A 25,710-nucleotide genomic window follows, 5' to 3' on the forward strand; every position below is an offset into this window, starting at 1 on the left:
TGCCCTATGAAATACTTGTCAGCCACTTCGCTTATTAAAAACTTGTTAAATAATGAGACAGTGAAGTAGTTTACTTGTTAATAAGTGAGAGAGGTAATATTTTACCAATGGAAATGCTGAGTAGATATCAGAGAAGATAACTAATAACCTCAAAACCATAAGAGCAAACATCAAATCCTCACAGTTCCATTTCGGGACTCTGTTCACTTTCTAATTGAATTTTCCTGTTTGAGGAGAACTAGAAGCTTCTGGTTCACTAAACTGCCTCCATATTTAATATGTCCTTCTCAGGTTAGACAAGCCGAGCTATTCTGAGCTCAGCCAATTCCAATATCTCATCACATTCTTCCTGATTTATTTCTTCTGTCTAATGAACTTCCTGTCAGTTTCATTAATTTTTTCTGTATAATTTCTTTTTAACATCTTCCTGTTCCGGAGTGCCATATTTGCCCATTTTCTTTTGGTATCAGATCAATTTTTAATTTGTGGCTTCTGTTTCTGTGTCATTTTTAGGATTTAAAATTGTATTCTCTGCTCTTGTTATCTCAAACCGTGGAAAAGCAATCGAGTGTAATTGCAACTAAACATAAAATTAAAATAAGAAAATACACAAAAAAGAAAGTCACTGGGGAGGCAAGGAAATTATGATCATATGCAAGAAAATGAGGAAGAAAGTTTCACAGTCCCAAAGCAATGACTATGTTCAAGGATAAGTGCTGGTGGAGGGAAAGACTGGACAGCAGCTACCTGCACATAAAACACTCTTCTTCCCTTCTCCAGTCCTCTTCTATGACTAACCAATCCCTCAGGCTTACTGTCTACCTACTGACGAGTCATAGGCTCCACCAGCCTCAGAGGTAATTTCCTCTCGTTCAAGACAAACCCTGTAATCTCCCCACTTCCATGTGGAAATGTTAGAAGGTCACCCCAAGCTGCCTTTTCCTCCTGAAGAAGATTTTTGCCCCAAGTAGCAGTTTGTTCTCAGGGCCCTTCCCCCAATATGTCCTTCATATGGTCATTGCCTTCCACCCAGCAGGACCTCACTATACATGTGCACATGAAACATACGAATGGTGCCCAGTGAATGAATGCAAATCACTCCCTGAAAATCCTTGCCTGCTTCCACTATCTAACATTGTGATAATATTAGATATCACCTAAGATTGTGGCCTCCAACTTTCATTCAGCTTTCACTTCTAGGACACCCACCCCAGATTATATCAACTGACCAAGAGGTCAATTTGATATTCTTTCACCAGGAACATTCAGTATTCTTCTATTTAAAAAGGTTTCCTCATCCTGGATGGTCAGGAATATAAATATTCCATGGGCTACAAAATTAATGGTTAACTAGCATGGGAGATTCAGAACGGTGTATTGGATAGCGTGTGGGCCCTGGAGTTAGGAGTTCTAATTTTACTACTTAGTAAGTGTGGCCTTGAAAAAAATTACTGGTCTCTTCAATGGGTTAGCAATATATGATGCACTCAATAGATGGCATTTGTAGCCTAAAAGGTGATACAATTACTATATTTTTGTCAGTTGATGATGCATTTTCCACATTTTAATGGTTTTGAAATCAGAATGTTTTTCATCAAAAGAAATTTGCCAGCTGTTTACTCTCTCCCCTCAGCTGTTATTAAATTGATGTTACATTTTATAATTGTTTGTGTTTAAGAATCAAGGAAATGTGGTTCTTGGAAGGACACTGACCGAAACTTTGGAGCTCTTTTGTGGTAAACATACCTTTCCAGCTAGATTCCCCTATTTATCATTAGTGTCTTATATCTGAAAGAGAAGAGCCAAAGTTTCCCTTGGGACATATTCTCCCATTTTCAGATAGCCAAGTTGAGTCACAGAGGCTAATTTACTGGGAAGCTCGTCAACTTCCAGCTCCCCGTTTTCACAGGCCTCTACTAATGTCCTGGGAAGGGCCATGATAATGTGTTAATATGGTCAGATATATTTCTAAAACATGCAAATTTGTTTTGTTTTCTTTTTCTTAAAGAGGTCCCCATTGTATAAGCTTCCAGCCCCATAAAACTTAGACTCACACCTGGATGTCACCTAAGGTATTACTGTGGCACAGTTTGTGTTTAGGGTCCTCTAACTCTCTTAAGTATTTCTTTGCCCTGTGTTTCTCTTCCCCTCCATCAAAACCTGCTCTTGGAAAGGACAGATACCATATGATATCACTTATATATGGAATCTAAAATATGACACAAATGAACCTATCTATGAAACAGAAGCAGAAACATGGACATAGAGAATAGACTGGTGGTTGTCAAGGGGGAGGCAGGTGGGAGAGGGTTGGGTTGGGAATTTGGGATTAGCAGATGCAAACTGGTATATATAGAATGGATAAACAAGAAGGTCCTACTGTATAGCACAGGGAACTATATTCAATATCCTGTGATAAACCATAATAGAAAGGAATATGAAAAAGAATGCACAAATATGTATAACTGAGTCACTTTGCTGTACAGCAGTAATTAACATAACATGGCAATTCAATTATACTTCAATTAAAAAAATTTTTTTAAATAAACTAAAATTATTGCAAAGAAAAAAACCCTGCTCTTGGGAAAGGATTATTTGATATTAACACCTTAGTGTGATTTTAAATCAGTGTAGTTTGCCTCTTCTCAAGTTATTTATATTCTGCTTCCTCCCCCTAATGTAAAATGAAAAATTATTTTTCTAAAATGAAATATCTGGCATTAGCAAACTGACTGAAATGTTACTTTGAGCCACAAAGAGAACTTTCTTTCACCCTTAAGCATATACCCAGAAGATACTCTCCTACTGTGCCTACATATAGGCATAGCCCATTTTTGGTTGCCTAAATCAATATCTATCTATTCAACACTATGTTACAAAGTTAGTAGCAGACTAGCTTCTTTTGCATGTGAACAGCTGAGATAGCAGATCCAAATGCGATTGAGACATACACATTACTTTGCTTCTTTTACATTTCTCCCACTGTTTTACTCTGCTCATTCACCTTCCACTCCCTAACTGCCTCCCTCCAATATTGATTGAGCACCTGCCAAGTGACAGGCACTATGGCAGGCACTGGCACATTGAAATAAGCCGTCAACATTATTGAATGAATGAATGAATGAGTGAATGAATGAATCAACCAATGAAACAGTGATTTTTTTTCCAGTAGTGATACTACTGTTCTTACCCTACTAAGGTATTTTCATTTTCCACTTTTCTTCATTAGAGAAGGTTAACATTGTCATTGTCCTCATTTTCCTTTAGTTGTGCATCCAGTTATTCTATGATCCTCAAGAATAACTGTTATTCTTTTACCCTCTTCCCCTTTGATATACTTTGATATAAGTAGGTAAACCAGCAGTTGGCTGAGAAAAAAGTTTCCTTTTTAATCTATTCGTTACTTCCAAAGGATTAAATATTCCTCTGCCTTACCTACTTCCATGATATTGCAACTACGATATATTGGAAAAAGGGGTATAATGTTACTGCATTTATTGAGATTTCAAAAGAATTAATCTTTATTAAGTATTATGAGCAATCATAAGCAATGATGATATTAACAAAAGAATGATCATGGTCATATTATAAATCATGTAAACCATTCCCTCCACCATATACATCTACCACCAGGAGTCCTCTGATCACACCCTAAGAAGAACTGTATAAATTAGAAGGTGTCTATCCTTTCAGAATTAGCCTAAATGTCACTTCCTCTGGGAAGACTTGCCCAATTTCCCTTCCTTTACAAACTAAGGTAGATACATCTCACCATGGGCTCCTGTAGCACCCGAAACATCCCCTGTTATGGGAATCACTGCATCTTACTATCATTGCTTGGTTCATTAACTATTTTCCCATTAGACCATAAGGTCTTTGAGGATAACCACCACACAGTCTTGTTCTCCATTTCATCCTCAGGAGTCTTGAAGATACAAGAATGTCATAAACAGTTGATAAATGAAGGAAGGAAGGGAAGAAAGAAGGAAGGGAGGAAGGAAGGACATTTTCAAATATTAGGGAAGCCAATTGTTCATTTTATTTAGTATTCAAAATGCAATCACAAGGACAGTACTTTTGGAAATACTTCCCTTATGACTGGGATTTCACCAACTCCTTCCTGTGCCTATTGAATTGCTGAAAATAATATCAAAAAGTGTTATTTCCTCCTCTGATTCCTCTAGGAGATGACACAAATCATAGAGTCCAAGTGACTTAAGCCGAAGTGGTTCATCTTGGTTCTTATGTTATTGTTTTGGAGTCAGCCCAGCTATCCATGCTATACCATCTGCACTGTATCCTGAACATCTCTCACTTTCCTGTCTGACTCTTGCCTGCATTGAGAGATTCTCAACTCTTTCCCTTGACTCATCTCCCAAAGTACAGATGATTATCCTCATTCTAATGGAAGGGAGAGAGTGTGTGGATCATGCAAAGGAGTGGGTTGTCCAAACATTGTCTCTGTTAGGCTTTCAAATGCATCACGTAGATTTTCACATAACCAGAATTCACCCACTGCTCAGAAAACTGAAAATTCTTAAGTGGCAGTCCAAATTTGGAAACCACAACTGTTTTTAGCACTGCCTTTCAGGTGCCAAAAATATCACCTATCATATTCTCCAGGGTTCAAAGAAAGAGGAAAGAGGAAAAAAGCAAAGAACAAGTTGAGGATAAAGGTAACATGAAGCTTCTCCAGTTATAAATTATTATTAAAAATAACCACAATAGACAAAGTGAGGGAGAGGCATGGACATATATACACTACCAAACGTAAGGTAGATAGCTAGTGGGAAGCAGCCACATAGCACAGGAAGATCAGCTCGGTGCTTTGTGACCACCTGGAGGGGTGGGATAGGGAGGGTGGGAGGGAGGGAGACACAAGAGGGAAGAGATATGGGAACATATGTATATGTATAACTGATTCACTTTGTTATAAAGCAGAAACTAACACACCATTGTAAAGCAATTATACTCCAATAAAGATGTAAAAAAAAAAATAACCACAATAACTGAAATAACAATTATAATAGCAATAAGAACTAGCATTCACTAGCAGTTAACAAAACAGGGCCTCATGTGACCTTCCTAATCTCCCTAAGAGGGAAGGAGGATAGTACAGTGGTCCCTATCTGTCGGGTACTCGTTCCAGGAACAATTGTGGATATCAAAATCTGCAGTTGCTCAAGTCCCTATATAAAATGGTATGGTGTTTGTATTATAACCTATGCACATCCTTCCATGTACTTTAAATCATCTCTAGATTACTTACACTACCTAATACAATGTAAGTGTTATGTAAACAGTTGCTGGTACATGGCAAATTCAAGTTTTGCCTTTTGGAACCTTCTGAAAATTTTTTTCTTGAATATTTTCAGTCTGTGGTTGGTTGAATCCACAGATGCAGAACACATGGATACAGATACAGAGGGCTGACTGTATTCTTAGCATCCTCATTTTACAGATGAAGAAACAAAATCAGAGAAGTTACGTGAATGGCCCAAGGTCATACAACCCAAGCCACTAGACTTCAAATCCTGTATCCTATCTCTTCTTCAAACAGCCTCACCACTGGTTTATCTAACCAATCTCACGTGAATCTGTTTTGGTGGGAAATTTGCCCTTTTTTCCATTATTGTGGACCTAAGGAGAGGTCATTAGGACTTCTCTGAACTTCTCAAAATAGAGAAGAAACAAAGATTCCATTTCTAGCTTTTGGATGAGAGTTCCAGTTATATACATATTAAAATCTTACTTGGTCCATCTCCAAATTGGTTTTGGGGGCTCAAAAGAAGGAGTTTGATCACTCTGCCCCAGTTTGTACCCTGGAATCTAATTCCCCAAACCCCCACCCATCCACAGGGGACTTCAGGAACAGCCAAAGTAACTTTTCAACTGGAAAATCTTGGTGACCCTTCTCTGGTCTCCCAGCCCTCATCTCCCCAAGTCAGGCCAGTACCTGGCATATCCTGGGCTGTGGTAGAGACTCTCATCCTCGAGGCCCTAACAACTGGGTCCAGGCTGCTGTAACCAATAGAAGGTCTATCCCATGGATCAAAGCTCAAGGAATCTGTGATCCAGCAACACCCCTAGCAGATACCTATTTAAGGCAATATCTGGCAAGAGCTTTGCAAAAGAGAATTGGAAAAAGAAAACCAGTCAGAGAAATAACTGAATGAGCTACTAAATGAAACAAGGAGCATGGAACTTTGGCAGACAGTATTTTCCAAAAATGACTGAAAAAATATTTCTGGTCTTATATGCCCTTCCAGAACCTTGCCACTCCCCCATCCAGAGAAGTTTATTTCCTCTTGTCTTAAATCCCTATGGGCCTTGGTGACTGTCTCAATGTATAGACTGTGGTTGAAGTGATGCCCTATGACTTCTGAGGGTAGATAGAAAAGGTGACAGAGCTTCCACCTGGCTCTCTGTCTTGGGCATCTGACTTTAAAACCTTGGGAGGAAGCCCAGGCTACACAAAGAGGCATTCCCGTTATCAGCCCCACAAAGGTACTAGCTGACAACTGACATCAACCAACTGCCAGACACATGAGTGAACGAGCCTTCTGATAATTCCAGTCGCCAGCCTTTGAATTACCCCAGTCTTTGAGTTTTCCAGCTGAAGCTAATGGAGCAAAGACAAGTTATCCTTATGGGAATTCCTGACCCACAGGATTCACAGTCATAACAGATGACTGTTCTAAGCCGCTAAGTTTGGGGGTAACTTGTTGCACAGCAAGACATAACCGGAACAGGAACATAAGCCTGAGGGGACCTCTGAGCACGTTGTATTTGCAACAGCCAAAAGGTGACTCCAGGTCCTACTGCTAATTCTAGCCATCCCCTGCCAGGTGCCTTCTGTATATAGGTTATTTCTCTTGGAGACTCCACTGCTCCCCCCTGCAACCGCACTTAGCTCTCCCCTTCCAAGTCCATCAAACATGTTTTTAAAGGTCTGAATTTCAATTGAGCACAGGGTTTGAGTCCTTTACTCTAAGTTTCTTTGGCCTTGCCTGGCCAATTCAGGAGGTGAGTTTAGCCACTTATTTCAGTCTCTGAACATTCTGTGATGGTGAAGGTGTATGCAGTGGTGGAGAGTACTGGGTAGTGGGGAGAAAGGGAAGAACCTAACTCCTAATCCATTTGTCTTGGCTTTGACCTAGAGCTACCTATTCTACTTAAAGAATTACATGAACCTTCACTCACAGTGCCATGATACCACTGAATCATTTTACTTCCAATGACAATCCTTTGATCAGATCATTAGGCTCAAAACTGGAAAAGCCAAAAATATAAAGACTTGTTGTCTTGTACACTGTTGTAATACAGAAACTTAGTATAGTGCCTGGAACACAGTAAACACTCAATAAATATCTACTGAATGAAAGAATGAATGAATGAAAGAAATCTCCTCCTCTTTTTTTAGAGGCCAATAACTAATACTGGATTAGCATAATGCGCTAGAAAACTGTAGTGTTCAACAGGCTGACATTCTACTCCATTAGGTAATATGTTTTTCAACCTGCTCAAAGTAAGTATTAAACCTCAAAACTGTGAGTTCCTTGAGGGCAGAGACCATGTCTTATTACATATTGTATCCTCAGCACCTGGCACTTTGCCTGGTACTTGCTAAAAGCTCAGTAAATATTAAATATTTAAATATTAAAAACTAAGTGAATGTCAAAGAGATTGACAGAGATATTTCAAATCATTTAGTTCTTCTAGGCTTTGCCTAGTAGGAGACAGTGGCAGATAAGGGTGCTGGTCAGTGCACCTGATCCCCAGAGGGATCAGACTGGGATGTAGAAATTCAGAAGTCCTGAGGCCTCCCAGCCGCTAAAGACTCCAAAAGCTATTTTGTAATCTGAGTATGGCATTGGTATGAATACAGAAAAGTGTACAGACCTCCCCTTTAGCAATCAAGAGTGCTTTTCTATGATTGCTCCAAATAGTATTTTTTTCACAACTAATTTTATAATGAGCCATTCATTTATTTGCCCATTCATTTATTCATTCATCCCATATATATTTTGTGTTTTCGGCTGCACCTCACGGCTTGCAGGATCTTAGTTCCCGGACCGGGGATTGAACCCATGCCCTTGGCAGTGAAAGCATACAGTCCTAACCATTGGACCACCGGGGAACTCCCCTCATTCATCCCATATTAATGGGGGCCTACCTGTTGCTATTTTTCTGCAAAGATGTGTTTAATTTGCTCAAAATAAAGTTGAATGTTCAAAAGGTCCTCATTCCCTGGAAAAGGACCTGACTAGGAAACTAAAGATGAGATATCACCATTTTGTAGAGGCAGATGGAAATTGTAGGCATAAGATCCTCACAGTTCAGAATTAACTAATCTAGTGTATTTCAAAACGTGATCTGCATTGGGTGGAATCACTTGACAGATGACTATTAAAAATAGAGATGTATGGGATCCACTCCAGACATACTAAATCAGAACATCAGAAGTGAGATTGGAAACTACAAGCAATCTCTGGTGATTTTGATTGTATTCAAGTTTGAGAACTACTAACCACAGGTGTCCTGCCAGTAGGACCTACATACAATTGCTTAATTTAACCTTATCTTCTCCAACATCTCTACAAAAGTAAGATGTTACTTGGCTGATTCTAAGACACCTAGGAATAGTGTAAATGTGGCTCAGAATTGCCAATATCCCAGACCACAACTCCACTGAATGAATGTAACCATTCTCTCCTAAACTAACCCAAAATAAACTCCTGCAAAAAGAAAGTAAACCTATTCTTCCCTTAAGAAACTCACAATTTAGAAGCCAACAGTTACAAAATGTTTGTTATTAAAATAGAGAAGCTTTTAAACTTGGATATGGTACATTCAAACCCTTCTTAATCTGAAAAGCAATAAACAGCAATCATCAGCTGTGAGAGGCACCTCTTGGCCATGCAAATCCAGACTGCACTATTTTTCTACCCACAGTGCTAACACCCAGCTGGAACTCTGTGACATTTTCCTCACCTTACCCCCAAACTCACTCCTCTTCTTCCCCAGAGATTTTTACTCACTTTCTGAATTTTCCTAATCTGGTCAGAGAGTGTGTCTAATAGGCGAGTTTTCAGGAAGTCCATCACCTTGACCACCCGGCCATCAATGTAGCAACTGGAATAAAAATAAAATGAGAATCAGAGAAAATCTCGAGCAGGAGACTACAAATATATTTCTCTAGCCAGAGGTCTCTGTTGCCTGAGGAAAGAGCCCAGGGTTCACCTGGGCTCTTACATTCTAAAGAAGTTTTGATCCTGGGTACTTTTCAAACAAATAATATACTTTTTAACCTCTTCATTTTCACCTCCATTTGTGGGCTAATATTGTGATTTTTTTTCAGCCTTTGTCCATTGAAACTGCATTTATTGCTCTATAGGAACTGACAGGACTCTGTAACACAATTGGGTAATGGGGAAAAGCTTAGTTGTTTTCCCCGTAAGGAAAGTAATTTAACACCCCTCCCGTACCATCCCTACCCCCACCTTAAAGTAATAAAGGTATGTGAGAGGTTTGAAAGACTACTCAAACATTTTGAAAGGTTTCCACACCTTTAAATAAGAAAACACCAACCACAAAAATCTGATTTAGTGCAGTGAGCAGGTCTCAAAGAGTTCATCTCCAGTTCACTTCCCTGGGCAAAATACCTTGTAGTCAACCTCCTTCCACCTCCAGAATAAATGAACGGATAAATGAATAAACAAATAAGTCAGACAGATTAAAGTTCAGGTGCCCTCTCCTAAAATAGCAACAAGTTTGGCACACATCAGTGTGGTGGTGTCTCCAGTTTTGTTAGGTAGCTTAAGTGAAACATCAAGTTGTGCCCATACTACATTGTTAACATTCAACCAAAACGGGTCCATCTGGCTTTGTGGGGACTCTCTGTGTGAATCTTTACTCTGAAGGCTAAGCCCAGGATTAGGTGACCTTCATTATCTCAAACCTCCCAACACTCATCTTTGCAAAATTCCAAATTAAATCGATTTAATTAAAATCAATGCTTATGACTCCTGGGTGCCTTTTCCAATCCACTTAGGTCTCCTTGGCTGACGGATAATGATAGATTATGTCATTTTTAGTAAGACACCAACCTCTCAGTACGTATTATAGAACTATAATTCTAATTCTAGTACTAAAAAATTCCTTTTAATGTTAAATTCCCATACTAATATATGATGTAGTGGAATGGTTAAAATTCTTTGTAATTGCACTTTCAACCAGGTGCTCTGGTTGAAGTGAGGGTGGGAGATGAGCTCCTCCCACTCAGCCTTCCCCTTGGCCTCCCTCACCACCTCACACATTTCCACAGAATCCAATGTTTAAATCATTTGTATATTGAAAAGAGTATGGGTTTTGGAGCCAGAGATATCTGAGATCAAATTCCAAGGCAGGTATTTACTACCTATGTGATCTTGGGCAAGATGCTTGGCCTTTATGGGCCTCAGTTTTCTTATTCTTAAGAGAGAGGTAACATATCTACTACTCAGGATTGTTTGAAGATCAAGCAGATAAACCTAAAGTGTCTGGCATATAGTAGGCACTCAACAACTGTTAGTTCTTTTCTGATTTCTCTAATTTTCAGCTCACAAAGATGGGGTCATAAACAATAGGGGCCTGACTGTGTGTACCGAATTCTAAAAGTGAGATGATTGTGTCAAAGGGTACACGCTTTTGAAAATCTGGGTGGTTACTTATATTAGGGAATAAAACAAACCAATGACATGACCTTTCACCTCATTCCTGGTACAGATGCTAGACTTAGATCCAATAAACATTTATTATGTGCAACACACAGAGCTGGTAATGTCCATGTCCATTACCTCACAAACCTCTTTCTATTAGTGCTCCACTGTCAGCACCTCCAATTTTTTTAAAGTTGTGATTAGATAGTATACTACCTGAAAGCTAGGCATATTAAAACACTGTAGTGTTGAAATTAAAAATAATTAATGAAATGTTAATGTAACACACACTGAAGGACATGAACATTTGTACTATATTACATGATGATTACGCATATGATAAAAATGTACTGTAATTAGTGTTCTTTTATGTTCTAGTCAAATATATTATAGTTTCCTCTTTTTTCTTTGTTAGCTCCCAGTAACTATTTTAAACAGCAGAGTTTATAAGTTTTGCTGGCAACACATATAGTTTAATGCTCATTGAGATAAAAGTGCCAGATGTACTTTTTCAATATGTAGGATTCCCTGTGAACATGCTTCCTATCCCACAAAATCCACGGCCCACGGTTGAGGGACCTCCACTCTTCCCCTCCTTCCTTTGGTCTCTTTTCTCAAGTACACGAAACTTGGAGTTAGAAAACCTTGGTTCAGTCCCAGCTTTGCCACATACTACCTATATGATACTGGGTTTCCCCTTCTTTAAAATCAGTTAAAAAAGAACCCCTACCCTACAGTATTTTCACAGGGTTACTGTACCGATAAAAATGAGAAGAAATTCTGGGCACAGAACCTGGCACATAAAAGGTATTCAATAACCAAAACTACCCTCCAGGTTACTTAAGTACCCGAGGTGGCAGCAACCTAGACTGAAAAGCCATGGGATGGGGTGAGCAGGGGAACATCTGTCTGGAGAAAGACAGTATGTTCATCCACCATAGGATTTGGAATTAGGGAATTATGGAGGAGCAAAAATGGACTCTGGATTTCCAGTAGGTGGGAGGCAGAGAGAAAGAGAGAGGTGGAGAGGGCTGTGATTATGCTGCAAAAATCTGGAGTTTGAAAAGACCTTAGTGGTCATGTGGTCTGAAGTAGGTAAGCCTGTGACAACATCCCTGAGAAGTGATTACCTAGGAGAGGGAACTCACTCTCATACACTACTAGTACTGTTCCACTGTGCCACAGCTCGGATCCAGGGAAGGCTCTTCTACCATGGGTCTAAAATTGGCTCTCTCTTACTGTTCACTCAATGGCTGTTTTCTTGGACCCGGGAATAGTCCAATTCCTCCTTCATGTGACATGTGGGGGAGGAATTCCAGTAAAAACTTTGGTTTAAGCTTTTTAGAGCCTATTTTTGTCCCCAGTTTTAACCTAACAAGCTGGATTCAATCATTCTCAGTTGGTCTCAGGCTATTCCTGTGGGCTATGAATTAGACTGGAGCAGGGAAAGCTCCAGGCAGGAAACCAGTGTGACAAGGTTATCTTATCTCAACAGTGCAGGCAAGAAGAAATTTGGGTCTAAGTAAGGCAGATCACGGAAAAAGTAAAAGTGAGAGCCTGTGAAAAAAGAACTAATAAAATAAAGCTTCTGTAGAGCGTAAGAGAGACAGTAAGGGAGTCAATGATGACCACGAGCTAATGAGAGAGAATGTCTTTGAGAACACTGGTGCCAAGGACACGTAGGCTAGTCAGACTGGGTTTTAGGTTTGTCAAAGGAGATAAATTATTCTGTTTGAGATATCAAAGACCCAGAGAATATCAAAGAGAAAATATTCAACAGGTACTTGGAGATGTGAGAAGTCAGCACAGAGAAAAACTGAGACAGAAAATGTTGACCCGGTTGTTTTCTTCAGTTTGTAAGTAATGAATGGAGCCACGGCCGTAGATGAGCTCTCTAGGAGAATCAGAGAAGTTAACAGGTATGGCAGAGACCCTCTAAAATTCTCAAATACGGCCCTGGACATTGCCTCTATCTTTGGCCCAAATAAGAGTCCCTTCCTTCCCCAGCCCTTCCCCAGTCCCTTCCTTCCCTCCATCACAGTGTCTTTTTAATAATTTCGGTCTGAGTCAGATTCGCACTTGGATGCCAAAGGAATTCCCATATTATACTGTGAAGTTTCAGCAACTTTATTTGCAAACATAAACCCACATTTATATTGCACTATGGAAATAAGAACTTTGGTCCTCCAGAATTTAGTATTCCTTTTTAAGAGAGGGGATAATTTAACCATGGGTATGAGTTGCTAAATACCTGAGCCTTCTTCATGGGTAACCTGGACAATTAGCTTGCTGCACTTACCCTTCTTAAATGTGAAGCTTCTAAGAAAACATTCAATGTCAACAATCTGTGGTTATCTGAAAAACTCCTGCCTGTTACAGAGCTTTGATTCTCTGATAGTGGCTGCCTGTAGTAAAGGGCTCAATACATCATTTAGATTTGGACATGATAGCCTGTGATGACACTTGGTAAGAATAAATTGTTAAAAATGGTAAAGATGGTGATTTCTAACCAAGACTGGGTAAGTGGAAGTAGGACTGGATTCCACCAGACTGTCCAGTGACCTGGGGGCAAGTCTCTCTGCTTTCCTCCATCTTCTTCACTGGGAAGATAAAGATGATTCTGAGCTACCAACTGGTCTCTCCTGAAGAGTTAACTAGTTTAGTAATGGATACAAAGGCACCAGAAGACCAAACAAATGAGAGAGGAAAGGAAGGATTGAGGGAAGGAAAGAGAGAGGAAGGAAATTTGCCAATTAGAAGTGCTTTGGCATCTTCCACGTAAACCCTGATAATTTTAGGTGAATCACAGTCCTCCTCTAAGCTCTCTTGAAATTTCAGCATCTCCTAGGATCACACCACAAATGGCTGAGCTGTTCAACTAAAAGCTGAAGCCAGGAGAGGCTATGCAGAAATAACCTTTCTGTGAACTATTACTACAAATGCAATGAGCTTGAAACCTTTGTGTGTGGACAAACAGCCTGTGCTCAGTCCTGGCAACCATCATTCCTTCCTCGGCTGGCCTCTAGATTAGCAGGTCATATCAAGCACATACCTGGGGAGGTGGCAAAGATGGCAGAGTATACAAGGTAAATAGAACTACATACCAATTCATTCACCAACTCTCTTGCTCTTCTTAGTTTTAAATTTTATTTCTAGTTTAATACCTTTCATCTTACAGTAAGTCCCCTACATATGAACCTTCAAGTTGCGAACCTTCAAAGATGTGACTGTGCATTCGCATGTCCAATCACGTAAGTTAGTTCACGTGAAATTGCAGCTTGCCCTCTGTCTTCTACTGCTGACAATCCTTCAGCTCTACCATCTCCCACCTCCTCTCCCTCCTCCAGTCAGTAACTCTTCTTGCCTGTTCACTCGATGCCAGCCCCTGTATGCCAGCTGTTGTCCTGTACTACTGTACTTTTCAAGGTACTGTACTGTAAGATTTTAAACGTTTTATTTTTCGTGTTTGTTTTTTTTGTATTATTTGTGTGAAAAGTATTATAAACCTATTACAGTACAGTACTCTATACTCGATTGTGTTAGTTGGGTACCTCGTCTAACTTTGTTGGGCTTACGAACAAATTGGACTTATGAACATGCTCTTGGAACGGAACTCTTTTGTATGGTGGGGACTTACTGTATTTAAAATTTTGCCCTTTATCTGTTGATTATAAAAGAAACAATTGCTCATTATAGACAAATTAGAAAATGCACATAAACAAGATTAAAATATGAAAATGAAAAATCATTGATGAACCCAACACCTAGAGAAACTTTGTTAACATTTTGCCTTGTACCCTTTCAGACTTCCCATAGTAAATACACATAAAATTTCCCATAATTAGTTATTTTAAAAACTTACTTCAGATCCTATTCCACTAGCGTATAAATTTAAAACTGTCCCAGCTGAGATTCCCAAGCCCCTATCGCAGAGATACTGCCAGAAATATTAGAGACTCCAGGTGAAGTCATCTCACTCGTATTTTAATTCCATTCTGGCCAGTTAGGGATCTTCTGCCAGGGGCAGGTCTCATCTCCTTTCTTCTCTGCCAGCCAGGTTTTAACCCTGATTCCCCTCCCCCCTTTCTCTAGGCCCCTAGATTTAGTCTTCAGGATTGTACTCCAAATTAGCCACTTATGCCCATTAGCCTTTTAAAACATTTAATGAGGAGAGTTTGTTGTCCAGGGGCAGCTGGTTTTGTTTACCGGGCTCTTTACTTTAAAAGGAAAAACCTTTGCCCCTTATTATCTGACCTCTTCTTTTATTTCAGGTAATTGCATTAGTGCTGGCTTCCCAATGCTCAGGAATTTCCGGACCTATTTTGCTGCCTGCTGCTTTCAGGGAGGAGGGGCAGTCTGCTCAGAATTCTTACACCCAACCTCCTGCCTGGGTAGGTAATTCCATAAAACTGGGGCCTTCCCCACTGGATGAGGAGAAGCTTGGATAATCATTAGAACAACTGTTGACCTATATAAGCTATCTGACACCTTGAAATCAGTCAGACTAGAGGCTGACTCTAGTCTCTCCAAAGCTTTATAAGTTGTATCTGCCCCTCCTCCAAAGGCCTCACTCTGGGTTCCTACTGAGCACATTCTTCTCACATATGCCTTTAGGTTTTCTTTCTGAGGCTACACTATTCTTCATCTTCTTTGCTATGGGTCAGTCTTCCCATCTTGTGTTCAGAACTACTTTGAGCAGGTGGAGCTTGAATGAAATGAATACTGTTAGAAAAAAAAAATCCTACAAAATATAGGCTTCCTTTGGCTTTCTTCAACCAGTTCGTATATAATCCATACAGGAGCCACCCAGCTGACTAAAGGGTTGCGGTTCAGGAATTTCAAAGAGTTTGTACCCTGGAAAAATGTTATCATTGAAAAATCATACAAGTAAAGGTCAGGGTGGTGGGCAATCCCTCAGGCACATAATGGGTACTCAAAATATATTTAATGAAAGCATGAGTATCTGTATAATCTAACCCACAATGAGCCAAAAGGGTGGCCCTAAGGCTCAAGTACTGTCCCAAGGGCCCCATTTTCTTGAACTTTTCTCTCTCCTAATTCCTTGCACACTTTGGGTCCTGAGCTTCAGGCCCTAATCATTCTCCCCAGTGAACACAGTGCATGTGGAGAGATGCTTTGTCTTGGCAGGGGCTGGAGCAGCTGGCCCTTGATCCTAGCAGTGATGAGAAGAGCTCTAGGGGAGCAGGGAAGGAGAGGGATAGGAAAGCCACCTGCAGCTCCAGCTATCAGAGTGGGCTCTGAGCAGGGCACCTCTGGGAATTTTCAGGGTAGCAGCACGTGATGGCACCAAAAGTGTGAGCAGGAGTGGCTCCGTGTGTTTCAAGTCTGAAATGTAAACAATTTGTGAGACCCTCTTTAAGAAAAGGAAATCAAAAGTACAAAACACAAAATTAGGTACAAAAATAAATATTTATTTAGAATGACAAAATAAATCACAACAAATTCCCAGAAAAATTTTTTCAAGTCCCTTTTTTCTCAGAGCTCTTTAGGCAGTTTACCAGAAATGTTTACACAGCAAGGCTTGCCCCTCACCACCTAGAACATTCTGCAATTCTCATCAACTCCCAGCACTCCTAGGAACCAATGCAAGTGAAGGGCTTGAAGCTTAAGTCATTAGCTTCATGGTCAATCTAATTGTGGGTCATCAATAATAGGAATGGCAGGGTCTAAGTCACTGGAATCTAACCATCTATGTGCAGTATTTATTTTAATTCAGGGTTTGTAAATTGGGAGCTTATACAGTTACCACATCCTTTCCCTGACCTCTTTTCATATAATTGTCATTGTAGCTGAATAGCACAACTAACTTAACTATAATTAGGTTAGTGCATTAATAACTAGGAGAACACAGAAAGGAGAATGAGGAAGGGAGGAGCCGTATATGTATTAAGTTCCTTCTTATTTGCTAGCTGTTTCACACATAGTGTCTCGTGAACACTCCCTGTTTGCAGATTATAAACTGTGGCTCCTACAGTAACTAGGAAACCAGAGACCAAGTAGGTACTAGGCGACAGATACCAAAAACTTTCCTCTCTGTTCTGCCAAGTGGGAGAGCTATGCAGACTACTGCGCTTAGTTCATTTGTCCTGTAATCAAGTACAGGTGCTTTTCAACTTCCTTTAGTCCTGCCTACTTCAACTATCTCGACCACTTAAACAATATTGAGCTAAACTCAAATTTCTCAAGGAAACAAAACAATTACAACAAATAAAAACAAAAGCAAAACAACAACAAAAGCAAAAACCTGGGGAGATAAGTAAAGGAATGGAGGTGGTATAACTTTACTCTTTTCCTTGCAAAAATGGTTTTCAAAGTATTTTATTAGTAATTGTTACATGAAGAAAAGGGGCTCCATGGTCAAATAAGTTTAAGAAATGCTAGGTTAAAACCAAGTTAAGTAGTACTTCCTGTTCTAGCCATCATGGAATAGATCAGAATTACCCTCCTGTCATAGACAACCTGAAATCCAACACAAAATATGTAAAACAACTGTTTGAAGGAATCGGACAGCAGCCAACTCAAGCTGTGATCCTTGAGAGGGGAGAGGTACATGAGGTAAGCCCCGCATTCACCTGGGCTTGCTGCTCTAGATAGGGTGGAGACAATTTATTGACCACCAAAATTTTGTGCCCCTCTTCCACATTGCAGAGCTGTTGCCAAGAAGCAGCTGCCTAGCTAGAACCTACTATACCTCTGCCTCCATCACAAGAGGGGTGCCCATAAGACTAAACAGGTCAAAGCATTGTGAGCAGAAGTAATGTGTCACGTTAGGCTGAAGTAGTTGGAGATGTGTATCACTTCTGAGCAGAAATTAAGAAGTCATGTCCTTCCTTATAGTCTCTTTTCTCCATTGCCAGATGAATGGAAGAGTCTCCAAGGAGAAGCCCAAGACAAAAAAAACCTGGGTCCTGGAATATCACATAAAAGGCCATCCACCAGGTACCTCAGCACTGGATGTGACATTAGTGAGAAACAAACTTCTATTGTTAAGCCACTGAGATTTGGGGGGTTATTTATTAAAGCAATTAGTGTTAGATTTCCTAGTGCATAGGTATTCATTATAACAAAACTCCATTCAACAAGCTGATCTGTTTGACCAACAGTGCATAATAAAAATGTTGTCCTTTGAGAGGAAATGGTCCCTGGTGTGAAAATAAAAAGATTAACCCAGAGAACTCTAATTCTAGTTTGAATTGACTGGGTAACTCTCAACAATGGGCTGAATTCTAATATCATGCAAGGACAGCTGAGGAGGGGAGAGATCATATTCTTCTATATCTAGGCAAACTGAGTCCAGGGTGAAAACAATGACTAAGGTGATTACTAATGACCAGAGAGGACATGAAATCTAGAATACTGGAAGGGAGGTCAATTAATGGAAGTCACATATCAGTGGGTGGCGGCCTTTTGACTCTACATCCAGTATTCTCCACTAGGCCTCTGGTGAAAATTTGAGTATTAACTCTGAGGGATAGCCATAGTTTGAGGTAGATTCATTTAGGCATCATCATTGTCAATGAAATCATATGTACTAACTAGCATATATCAGACAAGCAGGAAAACCAGAGGTTCAATTCTCCCCTGCATGATGTTGCTTACTTCTAGGCACCCAGCACTCATAACTGTGCATGTGTGTGTGACACACACACCCCAAACTGCTCCTCTAGCTACATTCACCAATACTCTGTATATTTTTGTTCCTGCATCTAACTTTTATTCCCAGCAAACTCAATGTCGTAGAGCTACACCTCCTTGAAGTACACTCACTGTGTAGAATATTTCACCTGGAGAAAAACCTTACATCAAAATAATTCTTTTCACAACAATTGCCATGTCTTTGTTTTAAAAGAAAGGCTAGCTCTCACCATATAAAGCATTAAAAGGAACTATTTATCAATATCATGATTATATGTGTACGTACACACAAGCATGTGTGTGTATATACATGTTAAGAGAGACAGATAGAGATTGAGATGGAGAGAGGTATCCATCTACTAGTTAGATTTCAAGATCAGAGTAAATATAACGTTGCTTCTTGTGTTGTATGGTACGTGAATTGAGCCCCCAAAGAAACCATTTCTGGTAGGATATTTTAAATTTCAGTATTTGCATTTTTCTGTAATTTAATTTGAGTATCATTAATATTTTACAGTTTTCCTTTAAACAGATTATTTTTAATTGCTATATTCTTTTGATTCATAATTTAAAAATACAATAAAAATAATTCTGTTACAAAAATACATACTCATTTTAAAACTTAAACATGATAACAAATAGTACAAAGAATTCAGTAATTAAACCAAATCTCAATGCACCACCTTTATCAACATTCAGAGAAAATCATGCCATTCAGCTCTGTATGTCTGTATACATATATCTCTATATACATACATACACATGTATACTACATATATGCATAATAAAGTCTGATATCAATAATTTTAGAGCAATGTTATCTGATATATCAGATACTAGTTCCTTAAAATGTTTTTTATAAAAAATTTTAAAAGATGGAGTCATAATGCTTTTGCTTTAATTATGTTCAACTTTAGACAGTATATATCAACTGCCTCTGTGAAAGGGTATTACTCCTATTCTTCTACAACATTGACAGCCACATCAGCCAGTGTGATAATTTTGCTTCAACCATCAATCATAATTTAGAAAACTCAAGAGGAGAAAGAAAGTCTATTGCCTTTTTCTGCCTTTTGCCTTTTTGTTTGTTTTTTCTCCTAAATGATGTTCCAAGTTTCCATCTTTTATCATTTCCTTTCTTTTTAGAAAACTTACTTTACCCATTCTTTTAGGTAGGTCTTTGTCAACAAATTCTTAGTTTTCCATCATCTGAAAATGTCTTGATTCCCCTTTCATTCCCAAAAGATATTTTTGCTGGATACAGAATACTAGGTAGACAATTCTTTCCTTCAGCCCTTAAAACTTGTTGTGCCACTTTCTTCTGGCCTCCGTGATTTCTGATGAAAAAAATCTGCTGTCATTTGAATTGCTTTTTACCTATAATTAAGCTGCCATTTCTCTTACTGGTTTCAAGATTTTACAGAGCTTTCAGCAGTTTGAGTATGGTGTATCTTGGTATGGATTTCTTTGAGTTTATCTGTTTGGGGTTTACTCAGTTTGTTGAACTTATAGGTTTATGTCTTTTGCCAAATATGGGAAGTTTTCAGCCATTATTTCTTTAGGTAATTTTTTAGTCTCACCTGCTTTCATTCTGGGGCTCAAACAACATAAATGTTAGATCTTTTGTTTTGGTCCTGCAGATCCCTGAGGATCATTCTTTTTTTTTTTTAAAATACAGTCTATGTTTTTCTCTGTTGTTAAGATTGGGTAATTTCTGTTATTGTATCTTCAAGTTCACTGACTTTTTTTCATCTGTCTCCTCCATTCTGCTGTTGAGCCTATCCACTGAATTTTTTATTTCGCTTTTTGTACTTTCATTTCTAAAATTTCAATTTGGTTCTTTATATCATTTATTTCTTTGTTGAGACTTCCTCTTTCTTTGCTATCTTTCTATTTTTTTCATTTGTTTCAAGAGTATTTGTAATTGCTCATTGAAATATTTTTATGACAGCTGCTTTAACATCCTCGTAATTTAAACATCTCTGTTATCTCAATGTTGGCATCTATTGATTACCTTTTCTCATTGAAGTTGATATTTCTCTGGTTCTTGGTATGACAAGTGATTTTCACATGACATCTGGTTATTTGGGATATTGCATTATATGACTCTGGATCTTAAATCTTGTTTTGGTTGGCCTCCTATGACACCACTCTGGCAGGGTAAGGAAGGAATACTGCCTCGTTACTGCCTGGTTTGACAGGCCTGGTTTACTTGGCCTCCGTTGACACTCATGGATTAGGGAGCCTCCTTACTGCTGTATGGGTGTAGGAGTTTCAGCTCCCCACTAGGCCTCCATTGATATACTAACCTGACTTCAAGGGTAGGAGTACCTTGTTACTTCTCCCCATGTGGCCTCCACTCACGTGGGTGGGGAGTAACCTCATTACTTCTGGGTGGTGGTAAAAGTCCTGAGTCTCCACTAGGTATCCTCTGACAGCATCCCAGGGGGGAGGGGAAGAGGCACTTCATTTCTAACAGCTGGGGGTGGGAATCCCAGCTCTCCATTCGGTCTCCACTAACAATGAGTGGGGATGGTGGGGAGGGTCTTTGTTATAACCTAGCAGGAATGAAAGTCCCGGCACTCCTCACTAGGTCTTCACCAATGGGAGCACTGAGATACCTTATTATAGCCTGGCCAGGGGGACAGTCTCAGCTCCCTGCTTGGCTTTTGCTGGAAGGGGTAGGGGTGGGGATGGTACCACAGTTTTTTTTTCAGTGGTTGTGTGACTGGAAGAGAATGGTTATTGTATAAAATTTTCTGTTTTGCTAGGTTGTTCCTTTTCTGGTCCTCCGGCTATAGAGAACTGGCTTTTGTTGGGGCATTTTTTGTTTGTATCCGTTGGTGCTTCTGGGTTGCCAGCTTTTCTAGAACGAACTCTGGGATATATGAGGCAAAAAAAACCCCAAACCAGGAAGCTCTCCACTGTACTGTTTATTCCCTGGTTCCCAATCTACCTTATTCTCTCCACCTTTCAGAATTTTTTCATGTTTGTTTTATAAATAATGGCTAGGGCTTTTAGTTGTACTTAATCAGAGGAATAAGGAAAAGTATGTATACTCCATCATTCTTGAAGTGAAAGTTTTTATGTTTATCTTTAACTGTAATTCCAACAATTTGAATTGTAATTTTTAATCTTAATATTTAAATATAGAAAATTCATTGGATATTTACAACCAATCTTTTTATCATAATTTCTCCATCATGACTCCTTTTTTGTTTGGCTGCTTCATCTTCAAGTAGACTTTTCTACAAATCCTCATGCATAACTAAATTTTCCCTAAGTTTCTGTGTGCTTGAAAACTGCTATCTGCTCCCTTTGACAAATCAAGTGCATAGAATTGGATGATATAAGAGTCTTCCACAATAAATGAGGGAGTTAAGTATCAGATTTTCAATTTTAAGTATCTCTGACTACATTAAACGTTATAACCAGAAGACAGCTAGTTATGATTGCTTAGGAGAAATGCTTAGATATCACTCTCCTAGAAACAATAAAATTCCATCTACCATTTGAACAGAATGTCCCCCTTCAAATAGAGAAATTAATGATAAGGATGATGATGATAGTGTAAAACTAACAGCTACTGAATGCTTAGTATGTATCATGCATCACATACATTATATAATCTTCACATAGTATTATGAGATAATTATTTATCCAGTAAACACTTATGGAGTGCATACTATATGCTAGCTATGCTCTAGACTCTAGGTAGAGTTCTATTAGTGTTCATGTTTTACATACAGAGAAACTGAGTCTCAGAGAAGTTAAATACCTTGCTAGTAAAATGGCACCGGCCAGTATTTGAAATGAGATTTGTATGATGTTTAATCACAACATATACTTACTTTATAGCTGAGTAGATATGATAAATATATCAGTACCATGAAATAAAATTCAAATTCCTTGGACTAGAGCTCAGAATGTATAATTATATTATTTGTAACTGACAGAGGATTTGATTAGATTTATTTAGCTAATAGAAATTTTAATGTCATAATTTCAAGGTAAAATTTCACATATCTCTCCACGAAGGAATGTTTTCTTACCATCTTTCCCTTTAAAAAATTTCAAAGAATTAAAATTTTCATGGTACCCTAAAATATCCTATTTTTTCCCCCGGAATCTCCTACAAATTCAGTTTGAATATTGACCTCAAAAGGGCCTGAGAATCAGGGAAAACATTAGCGTGTTGTCTTCCCTGTGGTTAAGAACATGTATTTGAACATGAAGAATAAGCAAACTGACTGCTATCAATGCAAAGATTTTTAGAAGAACAGCCCCCTTTTAAAGAATTATTTAGATTTTAAAGAGTTAATCAATCATGAGTGAAACAAGACAGAAATAAAAAGCAAATAAGTTCTGTTTCTTTTTTTTCTTGAGAGACTAAATGATAGTTGGCTTTCTAAATTAAGAATGAAAACGGTAAATTTTCATTTAATATATTCTGTTTACATATTTGGACAATTAGAGTAGAAGGAAGTATACAGTCATCCCTTGGTATCTGGGCGGGGACTGGTTCCAGAACCCTCCTCCTTACCCCCTGCCCCTGAGGGGTACCAAAATCTGTGGATGCCCAAGTCCCTTATATAAAAGGGTGCAGTATTTACACATAACCACGTACATTCTCCCTTATACTTTAAATCATCTCTAGATTACTTATAATACCTAATACAATGTAAATGCTGTGTAAATAGTTGCCAGTCAATGACAATTCAAGTTTTGCTTTTTGGAACTTCCTGGAACTTTTTTTCAAATATTTTCAACCTACAGTGGGTTGAATCCACAGATACAGAACAAATGGATATGGAGAGCCAACTGTATAAAGAAAATAAAAACAGGAAAATAGGGGGAAAGAATGAGCAAGAGCTGGATCTCCCTGTCAGGGATCTTTCGGTTTCCCCAAAACTCAACTCACCCTCCTTCTCTGTTCTTTATCTCTGCACAGCCTACCAAGCCTCACCACTCAACAACTAGCCCCACATACACACTTCTAGACACCTGCTTCTTCCTATCATTAGTTCCTAAATCCACCTCTCCTGCTCCTTTAACTCTAAACATCACCTGTCCAATTCCACCTCTATCAATGAACCACAACAGAGCAGTTTTTAGCAACCCCCTGCCCTTCCCCAGTCACCTGCTATCTAGTCCCTACTCCTAACTTCCTGAATGATCTATCACTTGGACCAGCAAACCAAGCTTCAACCTCTGATTTTTTCCCTATCTTGTGCAAATATTCTTGACAAAACTGCAATGTTTACCTACACAATTGATCTTTGGAGGCCTTTACCTGATCAGCCTTCTCCACACAAAGCCCAGGCTTAACTGAATGTTGTCTTGGGCTAATGTGTCACCTGGACTCTATCCCTTAACCCAGTGGTTCTTAATCCTGTCTACATTTGTATTAACTAAGTGAAGATAATAGCTCCTCAAACAAAATTTTCACTTATTAGATAGTGATCTGGACAAGGAACTAGGAGTCCCCTGTTCTGCCAATCACTAGTCTTGTGACCATAAGCAAGTCACTTAACCTCTTTTATCATCTTATCTATCAAGGTAGTTGGTTGGCCTAAATCAAGGATAGCTAACAGCACTCTTGTCAGTTTTTGCCTCATGTATTTTGATGCTCTGATATTAGGTACATACACATTTAGAATTGTTATAACTTGGAGAATTGACCCCTTTATTATTATGCATTGCCCCTCCTTATTCCTAATAATTTTCCTTGTTCTAAAGTTGGCCTTGACTGAAAGTAATATAGTTGTTCAAGCTTTCTTTTGATTCATGTTAGCATGGTATATCTTTCTCCATCTCTTTACTTTTAACCTATCTGAGTCTTTATATTTGAATTGGGTTTCTTGTAGACAATATATAGTTGGGTTTTGTTTTTGTATCCTCTCTGCCAGTCTCTGTCTTTTAATTGGTGTATTTAAACCATTCACATTTAAAGTGATGATGGATATAGTTGGGAATAATATTTGCTGGGTAAGTATTTTCTATTTCATGCATCTGTTCTTTTCTCTTTTGTCTCCTTTTTTTCTGTTTCTCTGGTTTTAACTAAACATTGTACATAATTCCATTTTATCTCCTTTCTTAGCAAGCAATTAAACTTCTTTCTAAAAAATTTTAAGTAGTTGTCCTAGAGTTTCCAATATATGTTTTAAACTACTCTAACACTATACCCCTTCACATGCAGTACAAGTACTATAAAATTATATTATATTATATATATTATATTATATTATATATATTATATTATATAATATTATATTATATAATATATAATTATATTATATTATAAAATATTATCCTCAAATATAAATTATATTTAAATATAATTTAAATAAATTATATTTAAATATAATTTAAATAAAATTATATTATATTATATATATAATATTATATTATATATATAAAATATAAAATTATATTATATTATAAAATATCATCCTCAATTCCTCACTCACATCTCTTACGATATTGCTGTCATTCATTTCCTTTATCCATATGCTATGATCACCCAATACATTGTTGTTATTATTACTTTAAACAAACAGCTGTCTTTTAGATCAATTAAAAATAAGAAAAATAAAAGATATTGTTTTACCTTCATTTATTCCTTCCCTGACACTCTTCCTTTCTTTATGCAAATTTGAATTTCTGGTCTATATCCTGTTCCTTCTCTCTAAAACACTTCTTTCAATCTTTATTGCAGAGCAAGTCTGCTGGTGATGAATTCCCTCAGTTTTTGTCTGAGAAAGTCTTTATTTCCCCTTCACGTTTCAAGGATAATTTTGCTGTATATAAAACTCTACTTCGGTGAGTTTTTTTCTTTCAACTTTATTCCATTCAATTCTCTTCATGCTTGCATGGTTTCTTATCTTTGTTTATATTGCTTCATATCACTGTACTTCATATCCTTGTCCCCTATAAGCAATGCTGTTTTCCCCTGGCTTCTTTCAAGGTTTTCTCTTTCTCTTTGATTTTCTGTAGTTTGAATAAGATAGTATTCCTAGGTGTAGTTTTCTTGGTATTTATCCTGCTTGGTATTCTCTGAGATTCCTGGACCGGTGGTTTTTGTGTATATCATTAGTTTTGGAATGCTTTTTTTTTTTTTTTTTTTTGTGGTATGCAGGCCTCTCACTGTTGTGGCCTCTCCCATTGCAGAGCACAGGCTCCGGACACACAGGCTCAGCAGCCATGGCTCATGGGTCCAGCCGCTCCGTGGCATGTGGGATCTTCCCGGACTGGGGCACGAACCCACGTCCCCTGCATCGGCAGGTGGACTCTCAACCACTGCGCCACCAGGGAAGCCCCTTGGAATGCTTTTTAGCCAATATTACTTCAATAC

The 25,710-nt window shown here is 38.5% G+C and overlaps 1 protein-coding gene across 4 annotated transcripts in view; it reads right to left on the reverse strand.

Moving 5' to 3' along the window:
• Positions 1-25,710, reverse strand: part of HPSE2 (heparanase 2 (inactive)) — a gene marked incomplete at both ends in the record, with an annotated part of 573,577 nt that overhangs the window by 155,298 nt on the left and 392,569 nt on the right. For all 4 annotated transcript variants that reach the window (XM_082673768.1, XM_082673767.1, XM_082673765.1 and 1 more), the window contains one exon: positions 9,042-9,135. In XM_082673768.1, coding sequence (XP_082529894.1) covers positions 9,042-9,135 — 94 coding nt within the window. The remainder of the gene's footprint in view (positions 1-9,041; positions 9,136-25,710) is intronic.

The sequence above is a fragment of the Grampus griseus genome, assembly GCF_964374135.1.
Source record: "Grampus griseus genome assembly, chromosome: 16".
Lineage (NCBI taxonomy): Eukaryota > Metazoa > Chordata > Mammalia > Artiodactyla > Delphinidae > Grampus > Grampus griseus.